The sequence below is a fragment of the Sycon ciliatum genome, chromosome 8, assembly GCF_964019385.1.
Source record: "Sycon ciliatum chromosome 8, ocSycCili1.1, whole genome shotgun sequence".
Lineage (NCBI taxonomy): Eukaryota > Metazoa > Porifera > Calcarea > Leucosolenida > Sycettidae > Sycon > Sycon ciliatum.
The window spans coordinates 26659640-26678172 of NC_088650.1; the positions used below are offsets into that span (position 1 = coordinate 26659640).

General features: G+C 46.9%; 2 protein-coding genes and 1 non-coding gene across 4 annotated transcripts in view; all 3 read left to right on the top strand.

Annotated features, from left to right (window-relative positions):
- The window catches only part of LOC135822518 (DNA mismatch repair protein Msh6-like), a 33609-nt gene extending 15217 nt beyond the window's left edge, over window positions 1–18392 (top strand). Inside the window, exons 18-39 of the mRNA XM_065335302.1 lie at window positions 701–846; window positions 1551–1584; window positions 2036–2105; window positions 2847–2901; window positions 6695–6920; window positions 7197–7260; window positions 7742–7840; window positions 7941–8024; window positions 8200–8298; window positions 8621–8702; window positions 8904–8958; window positions 9573–9673; window positions 10770–10877; window positions 11075–11199; window positions 11602–11673; window positions 12618–12924; window positions 13064–13151; window positions 13641–13730; window positions 14467–14621; window positions 16084–16218; window positions 17624–17691; window positions 18033–18392. Of these exons, the coding sequence (XP_065191374.1) occupies window positions 701–846; window positions 1551–1584; window positions 2036–2105; window positions 2847–2901; window positions 6695–6920; window positions 7197–7260; window positions 7742–7840; window positions 7941–8024; window positions 8200–8298; window positions 8621–8702; window positions 8904–8958; window positions 9573–9673; window positions 10770–10877; window positions 11075–11199; window positions 11602–11673; window positions 12618–12924; window positions 13064–13151; window positions 13641–13730; window positions 14467–14621; window positions 16084–16218; window positions 17624–17691; window positions 18033–18138 (2369 nt within the window). The 3' untranslated portion in view covers window positions 18139–18392. The remainder of the gene's footprint in view (window positions 1–700; window positions 847–1550; window positions 1585–2035; window positions 2106–2846; window positions 2902–6694; window positions 6921–7196; window positions 7261–7741; window positions 7841–7940; window positions 8025–8199; window positions 8299–8620; window positions 8703–8903; window positions 8959–9572; window positions 9674–10769; window positions 10878–11074; window positions 11200–11601; window positions 11674–12617; window positions 12925–13063; window positions 13152–13640; window positions 13731–14466; window positions 14622–16083; window positions 16219–17623; window positions 17692–18032) is intronic.
- Window positions 998–1070, top strand: Trnar-ucg (transfer RNA arginine (anticodon UCG)). Its single transcript has one exon. It is a non-coding gene; the product is annotated as a tRNA-Arg (tRNA).
- On the top strand, window positions 3097–6544 carry LOC135822521 (uncharacterized). Of its 2 annotated transcripts, XM_065335305.1 has the most exons (3): window positions 3097–4587; window positions 4783–5945; window positions 6044–6544. In XM_065335305.1, exons 1-3 carry the CDS (start codon window positions 4473–4475, stop codon window positions 6044–6046), a joined length of 1281 nt encoding a protein of 426 aa, XP_065191377.1. In that variant the 5' UTR covers window positions 3097–4472; the 3' UTR covers window positions 6047–6544. The 2 variants fall into 2 exon arrangements, with proteins under 2 accessions (XP_065191377.1, XP_065191376.1); XM_065335304.1 differs by having other exon boundaries at window positions 4783–6544.
- Window positions 18393–18533: the final 141 nt, after the last annotated feature.

Here is an 18533-nt window from a genome sequence, read left to right on the forward strand (position 1 = left end):
TCCGCATTGCCAGCCATGCGGCCACACAGCCCGTCAGCCAGCCGTGTGTCGCGGTGTGCACGCCCTTCGACTCTGGAAACAATCATTGCCTGCACATTTTCTTAGTTGAAAGAAAATCTGGGGCTAAATTTGATGTTTGCCTGCACACTTTCTTAAAAGAAAATCTTGGGGCTGATGTAAATTTTGCAGCAAAGGGTACTGCTACCTACCACGTGAAAAAAAAAATATCCCTGTCACCGAGCCATGCTTTTTCTGTATGGAAAATGTACCAACTGCTTGTCTCCTCTCTGTCTCCCCTGTGCACTCACACACGTACGAGTACGCACGCACAATGGGAAGGTACTGTAAAACATATAATTTTCAGTGTAACTTTAATTTCGGTGGAGAAAACATGCACCTAAATTTAAATTACACCTAAAAGGCACTAGGGTATGCACTGTATATGACGGTAACGCTGGTCACCTAATTCTAGATTACACCTGAAACTTGGCCGGTCCGTAACTCCGAAATTTAAATGCACCTATAATTACATGTTTTACAGTATTGTACTGTTACTGTTATCTGTAGAGTACACTGTCGTCCACTTAAGTCTATGCCGCTAGCTTGTCCGCAGTGCCGTCACATTCATTTCCAAATCATTCCTAGATACTGATTGATGACCGAGTGGATATTCTTTGGCTGATCTGAATTTTGCTTTCAGGAACGGAGTTTTGGTCGGCAACAAAGACTCTAAAAACCCTGTCAGAGAAGTCGTATTTCCGCTCGTCGGCGGATCAGTCGGCACCAGCCGCGGACGAAGAGGCTGGCGGAGAAGAGAGCAGTGGTCAGCAGAAGTCCTCATCCAAGGTACATTTACCATGCAAAAACAAGTGCTTGCATGTCTTTATCAGAATATGCATTGACATCGAATCCGCCTTATATGGGAGCTAGCTGAATGTGACGGGTATTGCACAAGAACAGGGTGATCTTGCAACCGTTTTCCATTCCAGACAGAGGTGACCGCGTGGCCTAACGGATAAGGCGTCTGACTTCGAATCAGAAGATTGTGGGTTCGAGTCCCATCGTGGTCGGCGTATCAATTTTTTTCTTTTGGTGCTGAAAGTATTTCTGAAGCTGCACAAAAAAAGAACAAGAGTTAGCAACTCTGCTGCAAGAGCGCGTCCACGGCAGAATTTTTGTTGACGTCACCTTTTTCAGGACGCATGTACACCGTATGAGCAAAGCATGCGCTGGGCGCCGACTTTTTTTATCTCATGAAAAACACGAAATCGGAAAATGAGTAGGGGCACTTTTTCACAGGGGGCCGCAAATAGAGGGGGGGGGGCTGCCCCCTTTTGGCTAGAACCCTGCATTACGTAATGAAGGCAACTTGCCGCGCAGGGCACCCATAGCTTGGAGATCAGTAGAGTTGCACACTCCTGGGGGTTATAGGGGCTACTAACATGTAGTAGCCCCTGCTATTCACGATCTCCTTGTCCTTAGCAAAGAGCTCTCACACATGTACAATGACTTTTGCCAGCATTGTCTTTCTGTCTCTGTTCCTGTTACAGTGGCCATCAGCATTGCAGAAGCTTGTGTCATCAAGTAAGTGCACTCTGACATCTGCTGTGGGTACTTCCAACTTGCACCATTGTACTTTGTCAAGGTTGTCTGACAGCTGCAGTGTGTGATCGTGCGCCTGAATTGGTCGTGTGCGGGCAAAGTCCTTCCGGGGAATCTTGGCCGTGTGGCATAAGGGTGACTCAGGTCTGAGGAGAGAGAGAGAGAGAGAGAGAGAGAGAGAGAGAGAGAGAGAGAGAGAGAGAGAGAGAGAGAGAGAGAGAGAGAGAGAGAGAGAGAGAGCATAATCCTGAGCAGATCAAACTCTACGAGGTGCTATCAAATTGAGTGCTCGCCACTTTCAGCAATTTCTTCTACAGGCACACCAGGCTCTGGGCTTGCACAATCAAGTTCTACTGTCTTATGAGGCTTCTTTCACTGAGCAATAACGTCTGTTATTTCTTGTCCTCTTCCTCTCCTTTTCTCTATGTGCTAGCCGATGCTCTGGGCTTGTCTGCCGACAGCAGCTCTGAGTTGGCTGTCAGCTCGCTTGGCGCACTCGTTTGGTAAGCTATCGTGATACGTTTTGGATGTCGCCCCAAATCTCTATTCGCCTTCTGCTTCTGCTGTTCTGTTTTTCAGTGCTGCACGTCTTTTTCTTCTTCTCTAACTCGCCACTTTTTGTGCCGGGTTGGAGTTCGGAGTGCAGTGAACATTTAGCTTCATGTGACACATACATCATGTACATGTGTACATGTGTATGTTGTAAAGCAACCTGCAACTGCTTATGTTTGCATAGCTGCACTGCACTGGCTAGGTATAACTGTTAGGAGTCCGGTGGGAGAATGTTTGTTTAGGTGACTGGTTTTGGCCACTTTACCAACTTGCCTTGCCAATGTTGGTGACTTTGAACCCAGTTATCTTTGGGCATGATCGATTGGGCGAATCCCGAGCAAGCGCACTCTGAGTGAGCGTGATCGTTTGGCCAAATCCGGAGTAGGTGTACTTGGAGTGGGGATCCGACCACACTGCCCCCACACTGCCCCCACATCGGGAGTGGCTGGAGTGGAAATGGACTTTGACGTTTTTTTCACAGCGGTCACAGAATTTTTGTGCGATATGCCTACCATTGGCGTACTGCACCCTTGCTTTGTTCTATTGGGCCAGCATTGCTCGGACCACACCACCTGCTCACACTCAATCCAGATTCTTTAATCAATTACACCCTTTGTGTGAGTATGAATGTGTTGGCTGTTTGTGAGTCTGGTGTTGCTGCTTTCTGCTTTCTGCTTGCTCTGTGTGTGTAGGTACCTCACCAAGTGCGGTATTGCAGGTGACATGCTGTCCATGCAGCAGATGCAGGTAATTGACTGCCACCTGAAATGTGTGTGTACAGTACAGTGTGTGTGTGCCCACAACAATACGTTTTGTTTCCTTCTCTATACATGTGTAAAGCTCTGCGCCTGGGTGCATTGCGCTCTCTCTCTCTCTCTCTCTCTCTCTCTCTCTCTCTCTCTCTCTCTCTCTCTCTCTCTCTCTCTCTCTCTCTCTCGCTCAGTTGAAGATCCATCTCACTCAACATTTCCCAACCTCATACCTCAAAAACACTAACATCGAAGAGACTCTGGACAAACTAGAGAACTTCATTCACTGGTTTTTCGACCAGAAACCACCTCCACCTCCACCAAAACACAAGAATGCAAATAAAAACCGTGCAGTGGAAAAACTCCGGGCTCACAGGCGTGATTTAAAGCGCCAATTTCGTAAGATCAAAAACCCGGACGAAGTACCTGCAGCGCTCAGAAATGAGTATTTTTCAATTGGAAAACAAATCAAGCGTCTTTTGAAACAACAAAAGATGTACGACGATCGATCCCGGAACAAGAGGGACCAGGATGCCTTTCTCAAGGACCCATATGCCTTCGGAAAGAAATTGTTTCAACCAACCAACCATGTCAAACCCACTTTCTCTGACACTACCTGCTTTGAGTACTTCCAACACACATATGCAGACCAGGATCGTGCCACTTCGTACGAATCCTGCCCCAGTGCAGGGAAGCCCCGGGATTGCACCCACCCAGTCGATGAGGGGACCCCTACATGGACTGAATTTCAGAATGTTTTGAAGAAGTGTCGCAACACCTCTGCACCGGGTCCTGACAAGATACCTTACATAGTTTGGAAGCTTTGTCCCTCCCTTCAATCCATTCTTTTCACCATCTTTGGGCGGGTTTGGGAGAGCAAGATCATTCCAAGGCAGTGGCAGGTAGCGTGTATCACACTCCTGGCCAAGGGGGAGGTGTCTGATGATCCTTCGAAATTCCGACCGATTGCTCTAGCGAACACGTCCGGGAAGATCTTTTTCACCTTAGTTGCAAAGCGCCTCTTGAAACATATGCTAGGCAATAAGTTCTTCGATGGTGACAACCAGAAAGGATTTATGCCTGCAAAGGCTGGGTGCTTAGAGCATACATCACTTTGTTATGAGGCGATGCGTGATGCAAAGACGGCAAAACGCCAAATTTGCATTGCGTGGATAGATTTGAAGAATGCATTTGGTTCAGTGCGCCACAATCTGATACAGTATGCTCTAACCCACTACAGCCTTCCTTTGCAATTCAGGAAATTAATTTTTTCCTACTACGACAGTCTTTGCGCTTTCGTCGTACAACCACACACACCCACCTTTAATTACAACATTGGTGTTTTCCAGGGGTGCCCCTTGTCCCCGGTCCTTTTCAATATTTGTTTCCAGCTTCTGCTGGACTCACTTGCAGCCCCTGAATTAAGTTGCCTCCTATGATTTTAAATCTGCCCCTTTGCAAGTGTCCCAAACAGCTTTTGCTGATGACTTAGGCCTCTATAGCAAATCTAGTGCAGGTTGTCAAAAACTCATTGCGGTCACGGAGGACTTTCTCTCGTGGACCCAATGTATGCAGGCGGCGCCGCACAAATGCAAAAGCAGTGCAGCAAAGCTTGTAGATGGCCGGTACAAACCTTACGATCCCTGCCTGACAATGTCAGGGAGGAAGATCGCTTTCATTGACACTGCAGAGTTCAAGTTCCTGGGGCGAAGGCTGCATGCTGATTGCTCTGAGCAGACCCAGCGGGAAGACATCCGTCAACTCACTGTATCTCTCATGCAAAAAGTAGATGGCTCTTGGCTTCAAGACCACCACAAGCTATGGCTTTACCACCATCTTGTAGTGCCCAAGCTTTCTTGGTCTTTCCAGGTTCTTGAACTCACACAAGGTTTTGTACGTGAACTGCACTTTATGTGTTTACCATTTCTGAAGAAATGGTCAGGCCTACCTCGATGCGCAAACTCTGCCATTCTTTTTATTGGCAGTCGCAAACGCTTTGGCTTACGCCTCCACTACCTTCCTACGGTGTGGAAAAAGTGCCAGTCCATCAAATGGCACATTCTTCGATCGAGTGGGGACGCGCGCATGAGGGCGCTGTACACTCTGCGTCGGAGTAAGGATGCGAAGCTGACAAAGCGATATGCGGCGACAATAGAGCTGGAGTGTGCAGAGGCATCAGTAGGTTCAGGGACTCTCCGTCCACCGTCATCTTCAAGTCATCGTGCAGGGTTGGGTGCTCCTGCTCCGAAGCAGCGTTCCAAACCCCCGAGGAAGGATCTCCTTCAAACATTTGAGGAGATCAACGCGCAGGAGCAGATTTTGAGGCTGAAGACTCTTCAGGTGCAAGGCAAGTGGTTGGAGTGGACATCGGTGATGTGGCAGGACCTCTCGTGGAAATCCCTTTTGTACGGTGGTACTGGTAAGGATTTGAAATTTCTTCTCGCATCAACCCTCGACGTGCTACCTTCTCCGACGAACCTACGCCGCTGGGGAAACACCGTAGTGGATCCGTACTGTAGTTTGTGCCGTACCTGGGCCTGTACTACGCGCCACGTGCTTGGCGCTTGTCGCGTAGCGCTGGACCAGGGACGTTACACCTGGAGGCACGACAACGTACTCGGGGTCATCGTCAGGAACATGCGTGAGGAGATTCGAATCCGCACTGCTGCAAACACCGTACAAACCGAAAATTCAAATGAGCTTGACTTCATCTCGTTTTGCAAGGCGGGAGAGAAGCCAGTTCGCGTTCAGCCCAGACGAAAGTTGGTTACGACTGATCTCCTGTCAGCGGCCTCAGACTGGAAACTTCTTGTCGACTCAGTTAGTGCAAAGATTTCTTTCCCTAGCTGTGTTGCACTTACCACCCTAAGACCAGATATAGTTCTGTACTCTACGAGTCGTAGGATTGTATTCTGGATGGAGTTGACAGTTTGTGCTGAGGACAGATTCAGTGTCAGTAACTCGCGGAAGGACAGGCGGTATGCGGATCTGGCCGATCAATGCCGAGCAAACGGGTGGCAGGTCGTTTCTTTTTCGGTTGAGGTAGGTGTGCGTGGTTTCATCCCAGACTCTCTTCGGAGGGCTCTGAAAGCGCTTGGATTTTCTAATCGAAGAATAAAATTTATTTGTAATTTGTGCAGTAAGACGTCTCTGCGAAGCAGCTACATCATCTGGTTGCGGCGTCAACAAAAACACTGGTCGGAAGATCCACTTTTCTGAGGTACTGTATGTGGGGCTCCGTTTATTGAGGTGCGTTGAAATTTATTCTCTTTATCTTATTATTTCTTTTCTATAATTTCCCCATATGAGTTCCTATCAGTTGCTGTGAACACCTTGAGTGGAGAGCGCTTGCTCGAGCGTTGAACCGGGTTCTTAATCCACCATACCCAGTTCGCAAGGCTGGGCGGGGTTGTGAGCAGGCTTTCATTTCATCTTTTCTTATTATTTCTTATTATTTCTGCTTTTCATCTCATTACAAAAATTCTGCGCTTTTTCTCCATCTGCGCATAAAATCTAGACTGACAACCTGCTTGTTAAATCATGCACCTGCTTTCAGGCGTAAAAACCCTGTTGTAGAGGTCTCAGTCCTCATTTGTTAGACTTACCTGTCTTTATAAATGTAACTTACTCTCTCTCTCTCTCCCTCTCTCGAGCTGCCGCAACTCTCCTTGAGCGAGGCTGCGTATTATCATGTATTGTAGTCCGGTATTGGTTCCCCATGTGCACGCTATGGATTAGTCTCTTGTCAACACTGTTCCACTGGCTTTGTGGTGTTGCTCGTTGTGCTACAGGAGTATATACCCGAGGACTGCATAGCGAAGGAGCGTCTGAATGAGACCATTGGCAGCACTAGCGGTAGTCAGTCCGGCAGCAGCCAGCCGTCATTCCTGACCACCCAACGGCACATGGTCCTCGACGGTGTCACGCTGCTCAATCTGGAGGTGCTGCAGAACGCTACGGACGGTTCCGTGCAGGGCTCGCTGTACCAGCGATTGGACCATTGCGCAACACCATTTGGTAAGAGCACTGCAGTAGACTGTGCTCTCTGTTGATAGTATCTCTGCAGGGTATTGTCTGCGTTCACTTACGCCGTGGTTTCTCACAGGGTTCACTCTCCGAACTGTGCTGTTCCTTTTGGGAATGGTGACTCTTGACTCTCGCGGAATCTCTGGTGTTGGAAGCTAGCAGTAAGGATGGCGTAGGGATTGTTGTCAAGAACAGACGTCTGTTTGATTGTTTCCCTCGATTCGCACTTTTAATAGTATTTGCGTGTTTGTGTTGCTGGAATGGCAGGTCGCCGGTTGCTGAAGCAATGGCTATGCTCCCCTCTCTGCCACCCAGATGCCATCAATTCCAGGTATGCTCTCTCTCTCTGTCTCTATCTCCTTCTCTATCTATGTACATGTATCCATCTGTCTCTCTCTCTCTCTCCCTATCTTGCTCTCTCTCTATCTATCTCTCTCTATCTCTCTCTTGCTCTCTCTTGCTCTCTCTTGCTCTCTCTCTCTCGCTCCTACCACTACCTCTCTCCATCGATCTATCTTCCTTACACCCACTCACTCATTCACACCACTTTCCAATGTATGACGGTGCAACTGTTGTAAGATATCATGGCTCAGCCCAGATTGGCGGATAGGTCAAACCCTCATATTACGTGTCCACAAAGATAATAAAGGAAAGGACATCGTGCAGTACCATATGCATAAATAGGCCTTGTTCTCGGTGGGTAATCTCTCCTCCTGTCTGGGATGTGTGAAGGGGGAGCGGTGATGCTGATGACATTTCACGTGTATGTATATTATACTACATGTATGTGTGGATTTGCTATTGCGTGGCAGGTTGGATGCCGTGGAAGCCTTGATGGACCTCCCAGCGGCTGTCACAGATGCAAGGGACATCTTGAGGCAGCTGCCCGACTTGCAGCGACTTCTCGGAAAGTAAGGTGTTTCGGACGGGTCTATCTCTCTGTCTGTCTGTCTGTTAGAGTACAGGCTAAATTTGACTGATTCGTGTCTATGTCTTCTCTTGTGTGAATAGAATTCACCTCCTTGGATCAGTGCATAGGACGAGTGATGACCATCCCGACAGTCGAGCTATCTTCTACGAGGAGACAACATACGGGTGTGTGTACAGGGTGTAGGAGTGTGCGTGCGGGTTCATGTTGGTTTTATAGCACTTTCAAAAATTGTTTTTTTATTCGTGTTTCGTTTGTTGACTTCTTGCTTATGAATCCTTATGAAAAATACTGATCATCCATCAAAGTGTTCTTTTGGGGTGGTTGGTTCTGGTGCTGCAGCAAGCGCAAGATCCAGGACTTCCTGACTACGCTATCTGGCTTTGTACAGGCGGACCAAGCGGTGTGTAGTTTGGCCAAGCACCTTGATGCTGACTGCAAGTAAGTAGTGTGCGGTATTTCTTCTAACGTCTGCTTTCTCTCTCTCTCTCTCTCTCTCTCTCTCTCTCTCTCTCTCCAACCAACCAACCAACCAACCTTCACCAAAAAATCAATGTCCTACCTCCTAAGTCAGTTCCTTTATCTTTGCTACAGCCTCTAGATTCTGACTTGCAGATTTTTTTGATTTGTTGATATCATTCAATGTAATTGATTCCTAAGCTGTGGCTGCATTTGCTCCATCGAAGCACGCAGTGCAACTGTCGTGAAAATCAGTTCTAATCCAGAGCTGCTGTGATTGGGTGCTTTGTGCCCATGCCTCCAGATCTGCTCTTCTCCGAAACACGGTCTGCCAAGGTGACATTGGCAAGTATCCTGCTTTGGACGAACTCATCAACTTCTTTCAGGTGTGTTTCTTCTCTGCAATTTACGTTTGGTTACTCGTACATTCATCAATGCAGGCTCAGCTCTGGATAGTCGCTGGTGCAGGATTCAGGTTACCCCCAAATAGGATATGTATCGACTCTACTATCGAGTGTTGTGCGAGTGTAATTTTTTTCTGATCCATTTGAAAACGTTTTATCTTTGTATACTTCTTCTTCTTTCAGAACGCATTTGACCATGAGAAAGCAAAGCGCGACGGAGTCATTCTTCCCAGGCCTGGTATGTGGAGTGGATCTATATTTTCTAGAACAAATTGGAAGCGTCTCGAATTCTTCACTGTAGTACATGTATCTGCGCAATCCACACCAGACCGAAAGAACACTAGGAAATTTTAGTACCGGACGTTCTCGTTCCCTTCTCTTCATGGTCTCTTACAGGGAATACATGTAAAACAAAAATGACTAAGACAGCAATTATATAGGGCAAAGAATTGAGATAGGAGGGCCTTTCCGTTCCATAGTGGGAGGAAATCCTGCCTGAGAGAGATAATTATAGCGCTACAAGTGTGAAAAGTCAGCAAGTCAAAAACAGCATGAACATCAAATAATAATAATAATACTAACACATTGAACGTTTGGACTGGTGTGGATTGTGCAGATGCATAAGCTACATTGAAGGATCTATTTTTGCCTGGCATATTTTCTTCCCTTTGATTTGGTGGTCCTTCTCTCAAACACAGATGCACACACATCTGCTAGACACACGGGCATTGACACAACTCGGTTATCTACATGTGCCTATCGTGAATCCTTGGCTTCGGCTGCTTTGCAGTCTCTCAGTCTCTTTATCAGTTCTTTTCTGCTGTCGAATACATGAACCTTTATGTTTTTCAGGTGTAAACAAGGCCTACGATGCTGCTTTGCGTGATGTGAAGGCTGTTGAGGATGCGCTGCAGACTTACCTTGAGCAGCAGCGCAAACGTCTCGGCTCCAGGGTATGTCCTATCTACTCCAGACCCGTACTGTGGAACATTGTATAGCACACTGTATGCCAATCGGACCAGGGCTCCAGGCAAGGGGGGTGGGTAGGTAGGAGGGTGCACCACACTTCAGCCATGCACCCTCCTCGGAATGGGGGGGGGGGGGGGTACTCTCATACTGTGGAGTGTGCTGCAGTGAAACTTCATTATTAACTTTAACCTTGATATGGTACACACTCATACCTTGTTTATCCAGGCAGTCCGGGACCAGGCACTGCCCGTAGGTTCGCAGTATGTAGCTCCGAATGACATACATTGGTAGGGTCAGAAGTGTGGGATATCGTTTCGTCATCATCATTTTGACAATGATGTGATACCAAGCTGTTTTATAGTACATGTGTCTACTGAAACTCATCTGAAGCAGTGAGGGGTAGACTGAAGTGGTCGTAACTTTGGCGTGCGGAGATGATCTCTACGGCCCGCTTTCACTGTTCACAGAGGTGATCTCTATAGCCCGCTTTCACTGTACACAGAGGTGATCTCTATAGCCAGCTTTCACTGTACATCCTGTTCTCTTTATTTTGACTCTGTGATACATAGCACGTTGGAGTACACGTAGATCATGTTTGATTTGTCAAATTCCGTTAAAGACTTGTGAGATTGCTTGGATTTGTGCGTGTCAAATCAGAGCAATCCACCTCCTGATCCAGGATATGTCAGATAGCTCGGATTGTTTTTCGCTGTCGATCACTTCATTATGGACAGGAGCAGATATGTTCGTGACACGTGGAATGTTTTGCAGTGTTGTGTTCCTCCACGCTTTGAGCGATTATCCACTAAGAGCCATGAACACAGTGTCTGTTGTAGCTACCTCCGTCATGCCAAGCAAGGAATACCCGCCAGCCGTATCTGGCGATGTGTATACTTTATGTGCTGCTCACCAAAACCTTACTTCAACACTGTAGCCTTGTGAGGAGGTAGTGCCATAAAGTGCCATGAAAGCGCCCCACCACCTCGAACCCATTCGTGGTAGTGTTTTAGAGGTTGGGCGGATGAGGTTGTGATTACCGTTGCTGTTGTGATGTTTGCTATTCCTTTGTTTGCGTGGCAGAATGTCAATTACTGGGGCACGGGTAAGAATCGCTTCCAGCTGGAAGTACCTGATGCAGTGCTGTCTCGCTATACACCCGACGATTACAACCTAGCATCTCAGAAGAAGGTGAGCAATGGTGTGCCCTACAGTAACCCCAATGTATACCAGTTACACAGAGGAGCAATGTAGTGACTGTTGGTTACTGATGGCATTGCGGCACTATTGTATCGATGTGACTATGTGTGTGAGAGGGTGTGCACTTGTGCTCAGCAATGTACGTTTTCGTGTATGCGTGTGTGTGCATGCATGTCTGCTGCTGACAGGGATTCCACCGCTATCGCACTGAAAAAATCGAAGCATGGCTGGAGGATCTCGTGAGAGCAGAGGAGCTGCGAGATGAAGCACTGCGAGACACAATGCGCAGTGTGTTTGCCAGCTTTGATGAGCAGTAAGGCTGTTGTTTTCTCTCATCGCGGTTTCTTCTGAGGACATTTGTCGAATATTGTCTCATCGTTGGTCTTCTCTCATCTTTTTTGCACATTTCTCTCTCTCTCTTTCTCTCTCTCTCTCTCTCTTTCTCTCTCTTTCTCTCTCTCTCTCTCTCTCTCTCTCTCTCTCTCTCTCTCTCTCTCTCTCTCTCTCTCTCTCTCTCTCTCTCTCTCTCTCTCTCTCTCTCTCTCTCTCTCTCTTGTACCTCACCTGTGCTGCCATCAGAAATACTATGGAGAAGTGTTCAGTGTCTAATTCTCTCTGTGTTCTGTACTTTTGTTCCTTTGCGTGTGTGTGTGTGTGTGTGTGTGTATATGTGTGTGTCTGTGTCTGTGTGTGTCTGTGTGTGTGTGTGTGTCAGTTTCTCAGTGTGGGACCGGGCTGTACAGTGCGTGGCTGTGTTGGACGTGCTGATGAGTCTAGCACACTTCAGGTAAGCAACACACATCTAGCAGTGTGCTTTAGTGATCATCGTCAATGTTTTATTGGGACCCGTAAGAGGCCACAATGATGTCGCGGAGCTCTGATCTTCTACCCTGAGTGCACTATGCAGTTGGACAGTGCGAGCTGTGCAAAACTGCACTTGAGGTGACAACTGTAGAGTTACTGGTGTAATGTTTGTGTTGAGTGTTAACCTGAAGTGAAGTCCACACACTGACACCATGGCCTGCTGATATGTACATGACCGTGCTCGTCGTGTCCATGTACATGTACCCTTTATGGGCCGGGGTCATGACATTCTGGCATTGAATTTGACCATGGGTTAAGAGTTTGGCTTACACCTGGGAAGCCAATGTGCAATGTTTACACTGACTGTGTCAGCTGTCAAGCTATAACTGGTGACTGGCAAATGTTGTTCGGACAGACTCTCCTGTTTGGTGTTGATTGTTTCTCATCTGCTTGTGTGCAAGCATGGAGCTATTTCACACTGAACTTCACACTGATGGCAAGCGCCATCCTTTCACACACCATGTGTGTACTGTTCTCCCTTCTGTTTGCACAGCGTGTTAAAATATCCTGTTCTTCTTCTCATAGTGTCATTTGTCCCCATTGCCATTCATTCCAAGCTCTCTGATGGGAATGCTTTGAAAGCCAAGCTGATCACTCCTTTAGAGCTCCCAGAGTGGCTCAGTTGTGGCTTTTTTTCACTGTACTCTTCTGTTGATATGTTCCTTTACTGGAGAGAGTCACGGTGATACATTTGAATAAAACTTATGTATCATCGAAATGTAGCCGTCGCTGTATTCTTGCGCTGTGTATGGACTCTCTTGCCTGGCTTGACCACTGCTCTCCAAACTGGGCGAATGGATGTGACTATCAATGATGATCACGTACGCGTATACTGTACTTTGCCCGTGTGTTATTTGCTGCTTGTAGTCTTCACGGTGATGGGCCTATGTGCCGGCCTCGCGTGCAATTCTCGTCGGATGGCCACCCGTTCCTGAACGTCCGCGACGCCCGTCATCCATGCATCGCGCAGACTTTCAGCGGCGACGAGTTCATCTCGAACGACACCGTGATTGGTGTTGTCGACGACGACGGCGAGGACGATAGCAGTAACGGCTCATGTGCAGTCTCTGCTAGCAAGCAGCACAGCTCGTGTCTGCTCGTTACCGGCCCGAATATGGGCGGCAAATCGACGCTGATGCGACAGACGGGAATCATCGTCATCCTTGCACAGTTGGTGAGTCTTCCTCCTTTCTTGTGTGGAATTTTATGTCTGGCTGTGAAGGACAATCCAGCACTGCACCACCTTCCGTTGTATCTGTGCATGTATGTTCAGATCTTGTTGTTTGTGTGTTGTGTATTGTGTTCATACCCAGGGTTGCTATGTGCCTGCTGAGACTTGCCATCTGTCCCCCGTCGATCGCTTATTCACACGTCTAGGTGCCAGCGATCACATCATGGCCGGTATGTATGCTGTTCAGGTCTTTGGTGTTCTGTCTTCTGCTGCTGCTGCTGCCTCCACCGCTGCTGCTGCCTCTGCCTCTGCCGGTGACTGGTCGTGCTTGTCACATTTCTAACTTTTCACTGGTTCTGATTTTCTAAACAAATACAAATCTTGCTGAATGAATGAGTTTCAGCTTTCAAGGCAGTCTCTCTTTATTGCAATCGCTGTACCTGTATAGTCTACATGTCTCTCTCTCTCTCTCTCTCTCTCTCTCTCTCTCTCTCTCTCTCTCTCTCACACACTCTCTCTCACTCTCTTTCTCTCTCTCTCTCTCTCTTTCTTTCTCTCTCTCTCTCCCTCTCTCTCTCTCTCTCTCTCTCTCTCTCTCTCTCTCTCTCTCTCTCTCCCTCTCTCTCTCCCTCTCTCTCTCTCTCTCTCTCTCTCTCTCTCTCTCTCTCTCTCTCTCCCTCTCCCTCCCTCTCTTTCCTTCCTTCCTTGCTGTGCTGAAGGTGAGAGTACGTTCTTTGTGGAGCTGAGCGAGACATCCACTATACTCCAACACTCCACCAAGCATTCTCTAGTGCTGCTGGATGAATTAGGTAAGTGGCAAGAAAGCGGAACACCAAGCTGAAATGGAGACTGAGAAGAGAAAGAGGGCTTGTTCCTTGAATGACATGATTGGAGTGGACATTTCTAACGTGCCCTTTCCCCTCTGGTCAGAGCCAACTTTGCGTCACCTTGACCTTTACACAACCCAGGCTGTCCATCTTTCAAGATTGGCATGCACACCATCATACTCGTGCAAGTTGTATTGATGTGGACAGTAGGGAGGTTTAGTCCCACGTAATCCGTGGGTACTTTACGTGTGTGTACCACGTGATACTCAGTGACCCACGTACAGACGTTTTCAGGTTCACGACATACCGTGTATGGAGGCTCACTCACGTTCCGCCAGAACGTGGGTGAAAATCAGAATGGAGCGCGTTGTGCGAGCTGTGAGGGTGCTCAGCTGAAGAAGTTTCCGAAGCACGAAATCAAAATATTGGAGGAGCTTCTTAGGCCCGGGTAGCTTCGTCTTTGACCAGGTTTGGGCCTTTCGGTTCATGCTTTTGTTTGTTCCGTGTGACTAAACACAACATTGCAACGTGGGTGTCCTTCATCAACTTTACGTGGATCACCCACGTACGCGTTTCCGTTACGTGGGAACTAAACCTCACTAGTATATGGGTCAAAGGCTTGCACCTGTAAGCGCAATGTCAGAAGCACAGGCGATATTTCTATTTGTTCTAGCATATCTGTCTAATGCGTATGTGTTTATCTGCGCATTGCGTTTAGGCCGCGGCACAGCCACATTTGATGGAACTGCGATAGCCTCGGCTGTGGTTCATGAGCTGACCAAGAATATTGGCTGTCGCACGCTGTTCTCCACACATTATCACTCACTTGTGGACGAACTGGCTTCCAACCCTGCTGTCCGACTTGGTCACATGGTAAGTCTAACAGTTTTGGAATTTCGGAACCCTGGCACAACACACTTTCTAATTCTTCAAAAACAGTTCTAAGTTTTGAAATTCATTTTATCTAACCGGTTTCTGCTCTGTAGAGCTTCATCAGAGATATGAATGTGAATAAAATTAGAACTGTGGTTTTATACCAGTAACAAAGCAAAAATGAAACTATGCAATGCAGTTGATACAATGTAAACTTTGTACAAGTGCAGCTGAGTACGGCGTAATATTGCAAAAAAAAGGGGGGTCGATTTTTGCAAGGGGGTACTGTGGTGCAGCGATATTGCATGCGGGTACGTACAGCAGTGCAGCACTATTGCAGGTGTGTACAGAAGTGCAATAATGTTGCAAGTGGAAACAGCAGTACGTTGGTACTATATTCTATAGGTCAGTAATATAGTGTGTTGCACTATGAAGGTCATTATTGCAAGCGGGAAACAAGAGATTTTTGGTGGGAAATGAAATTTCATTTCCCACCAAAATGCAGAGCATATTGAGCTCTGCCAAGAGAACAAACAAGTTAGTAGAAAAGCTGTTTTGTCTTTCTAAAGACAATCTTTCCATCTTTGAAAAAACATTGTTTGATTAAATTTCTATATTGCTTGCTATTATGTACAAAGTGAGGGTGAAATGCTGTAGAGAAAACAATGCTATCATCACAACTAGGAGAAGTTTTTGGTTTGATAGTTTTGCACACAGCAGGCTGAACGTCACAGAAAACACTCATCAGGAAGTTGGGTGGGTATCCTCTTCGGCAGAGGCGTGTCCAGAACAGACTTCTTATGGCTAGTACATCAGCCATGTTGGTGTTTGTGCGATTATAGCGTAGAAGTTCAGCTTTGATAAATGCTCTGAGGTTTGCTTTCGGGTGGTCCGAAGCAAACGGTATGTAAAGATAAGCGTTCCGTGGTTTCTGGAAAGTTCGAAACTTAAACATACAGAGCTTATCATCAGTAGTAAGTTCCTTGAAAATGTCAAGGTCTAGAAAAATACAAAAGGAGGCAGGAGGTGTCCAATTTAGCTTAATCGTAGGGAGCTCGCTATAAAAGGACTGTTGAAGCTGCTTAAAGCCTACTGATGCATCAATTACAAGTATTAAAATTAATCATCAATGAATCGACTGAAGAAATGAATGGATGTACTGAACATAGCAATGGTTTTTCTTTCATGAACAAAAAGGAAAACGTTCAAGTCTCCGAAGTTGGTGTCGTTTAGCTATGACATGTGTATTTTGGTGTTGTGAACAGTGATACAGTCCCTGTTTACTGATTCACTGGTTGGTCATCCCTGCTCTGCACCTGTATTCCGTGCTTTGTGACTTTCATCTTTCCTGGAGATTCACTTGTACCGGTATCACGTGTTGTTATGCAAGTTCTACATTCACACCGTGATGCACTCTCCACTATGGTGTTTTGGTGCTGGTGCTACTGCTGCTAATTTTCAGGCATGTATGGTGGAGAATGAAGATGAAGAAGACACCAGTAAGGAAACAATCACATTCCTCTACAAGTTCATCGCCGGCGCCTGCCCGAAAAGCTACGGTTTCAACGCAGCTCGCCTGGCTGGACTGTCTGACGAGGTAAGAAAATGCTGCTGTGTGCTGTGTTGTGTGGAAAGGAATGTTATTCATGTAGTTATGCTGAATCTAACAACTGTCGTGGTACTGTAGCAGGGTACGTGTTTGTGTAATATGTACATACGGAATTTCTCCGAAAAACCTGGGGTGCGAATTTCAAAAACGGAAAGAACAGACTAATTAAAAGTGTGGAGGCTTCCTGCAGTTTCATAAACAGTTAAGAGTAGAGCCCACACGCTCTCTTCCATTAACACTGCAATAATTCAGCTCATTTCACGATATTACTTCCTCCGCGTCATCGAAATTGTCGCAGTTTGACTTTTGATGTAAAACGCGGTATTTACTCACCAGCACTCGTACCAGAGGCAAGGAATCGGACATAGGCGATAGTCATCAGTATAGGGTGACGGCAAAGTTCTATTTTCTGTTATTGGAAGCTGGAATTTTTGAACTAGACGCAATTTCTTCGCTGATGTCGCTGCGCTGGTAATTTCGACTCGCTGAGATCAGTCAGGCGTTGCAGCCTGCACATTTCTCGTGCGTATGGCCATTCACTCAAGCCCCATCACTGTTTTACCTTAGCTGGGGTGAGAATGACTTCGTGGAACAAGTGGCAGCGCTTGGAGAAACATCATGGGGTCGGCAAACTAAATGCCTGCAACAGCGATAAAATTTGTCGCTCTGGCTGAGACACTCAATACTAGTACATGATTGTACCTGCAAGAGCCGTGTAGACTCTACACGTAGTGCTAGTGATGCACGCGCAGCTGCCGTACCATGGTATACCAGTGATGCTGAAAAAGAGGGCGCGCTGGACGTGATACTACACTTACCTGCATGAGCTGTGGGCATGCCGCGGCTAAAAAAAGTTCATTTCAAGATCGAGGTGATTCCGCCGACGGTAATCAACCGACCTCGCAACAATCGTGTATTCTTACTAGGCTTCGTTGGTGGTGAAGTAGAAATCATCCAGAGCTAGCAGACGACAAGCATAGCAGCTCTTGTCCTGTGGAGAAATTCAAAGCGTTTGAAATGAGGCGCGACCAACTTTCAACCTTCCTTGAAATATTTCGGAACGATATTTTTGCGTCCATTGACATCAGCGACGACGAGGACTTCATCTCTGCATGACAACTCTCAGTCCACTTGTCCTGGAACGTTACTCTAGTCTTCAGACTATCATACTGTGTAACAAGTTTTGAATGGCTTAGTTTATGGAGTTGTCAGTGACAAGTCACTAGTCAAACTGCGACAATTCCGATGACGCGGAGGAAGTACGTTTCGGCAAATTGCCTTCATCAGGTTCACAATGATGTGCAAGAAAGAACAGGATACAAGAAACCCACTGAAAACCAGCAATGAGCACATTCATGAAAAGCTGCTCTCTATTGCTATGTGTCCACTATAGATAATAGATATTGGACACCAGAAGGCGAAGGACTTTGCACGCGCTGCTGAGCGTGGTCGCTTATTCCGGTAAGACTGTGTTGTCTGCACTGTGCTGAACACGCATGGCAGGTTATACAGAGTACATGTACTGCAGTGTGCCAGGGTTTTGACGTCATGACTGTTCTGTACGTGCATGGGAGATTATACAGTGCTGCAGTGTGCCATGGTTTTGCCGACACCATTGGGACATGACTTGACCGCTTTCTAACTCGTGATCGCCTGTGCTTGCACCGGTCATTTGGGACATGCTTTTTCCATTCTCCTATGCACTACTGAACGGCTTGTCCTGTTTGACTCTCACACGTGTCACCTCACGTCTTGCCACGGTGGCATGATATCTTTGTTTATGTGTGTACTTTGGTGTTCAGGTCCCTAATGCAATCGCCAATGGATAACGTCCACTCGAGCATCTCCGGCTATCGCAAAGACCTGCAGCACTTCAACCAGCAGGCAAGTGTGAGTGTCAACTCGTAGGACACACTGTAGTATCGTCTGCAACATTAGCGCATCCCAACCGGATCACTTCCATCCGTCAGGATAGTTTCTCGAAGTCCATCTCCGTGTGCTCTTTTTTACTCTTTTGAACTCTTTTTCAAAAACTGAATTGTGTGTGCATGGTGTAGGTAATGTAATTAGACCTTTCCCACACATTTAGTACTCATTCCAGTTTTACTTTCTTGCTAATGTTCTGCACATAGTATGCGTCACTGGTGGTGACAAGCAACCGACAGACACTTCCATCAATGCTCCACATAACTACTTAGTACTTACTGCTCTAAACAAATTGTATATAGCCAGACTATTGTTCTGTGCTGTTCGGATAGGTGCCACGTAGGAGGATAGGATGAAATGAGAATGTAGGGCTAAAT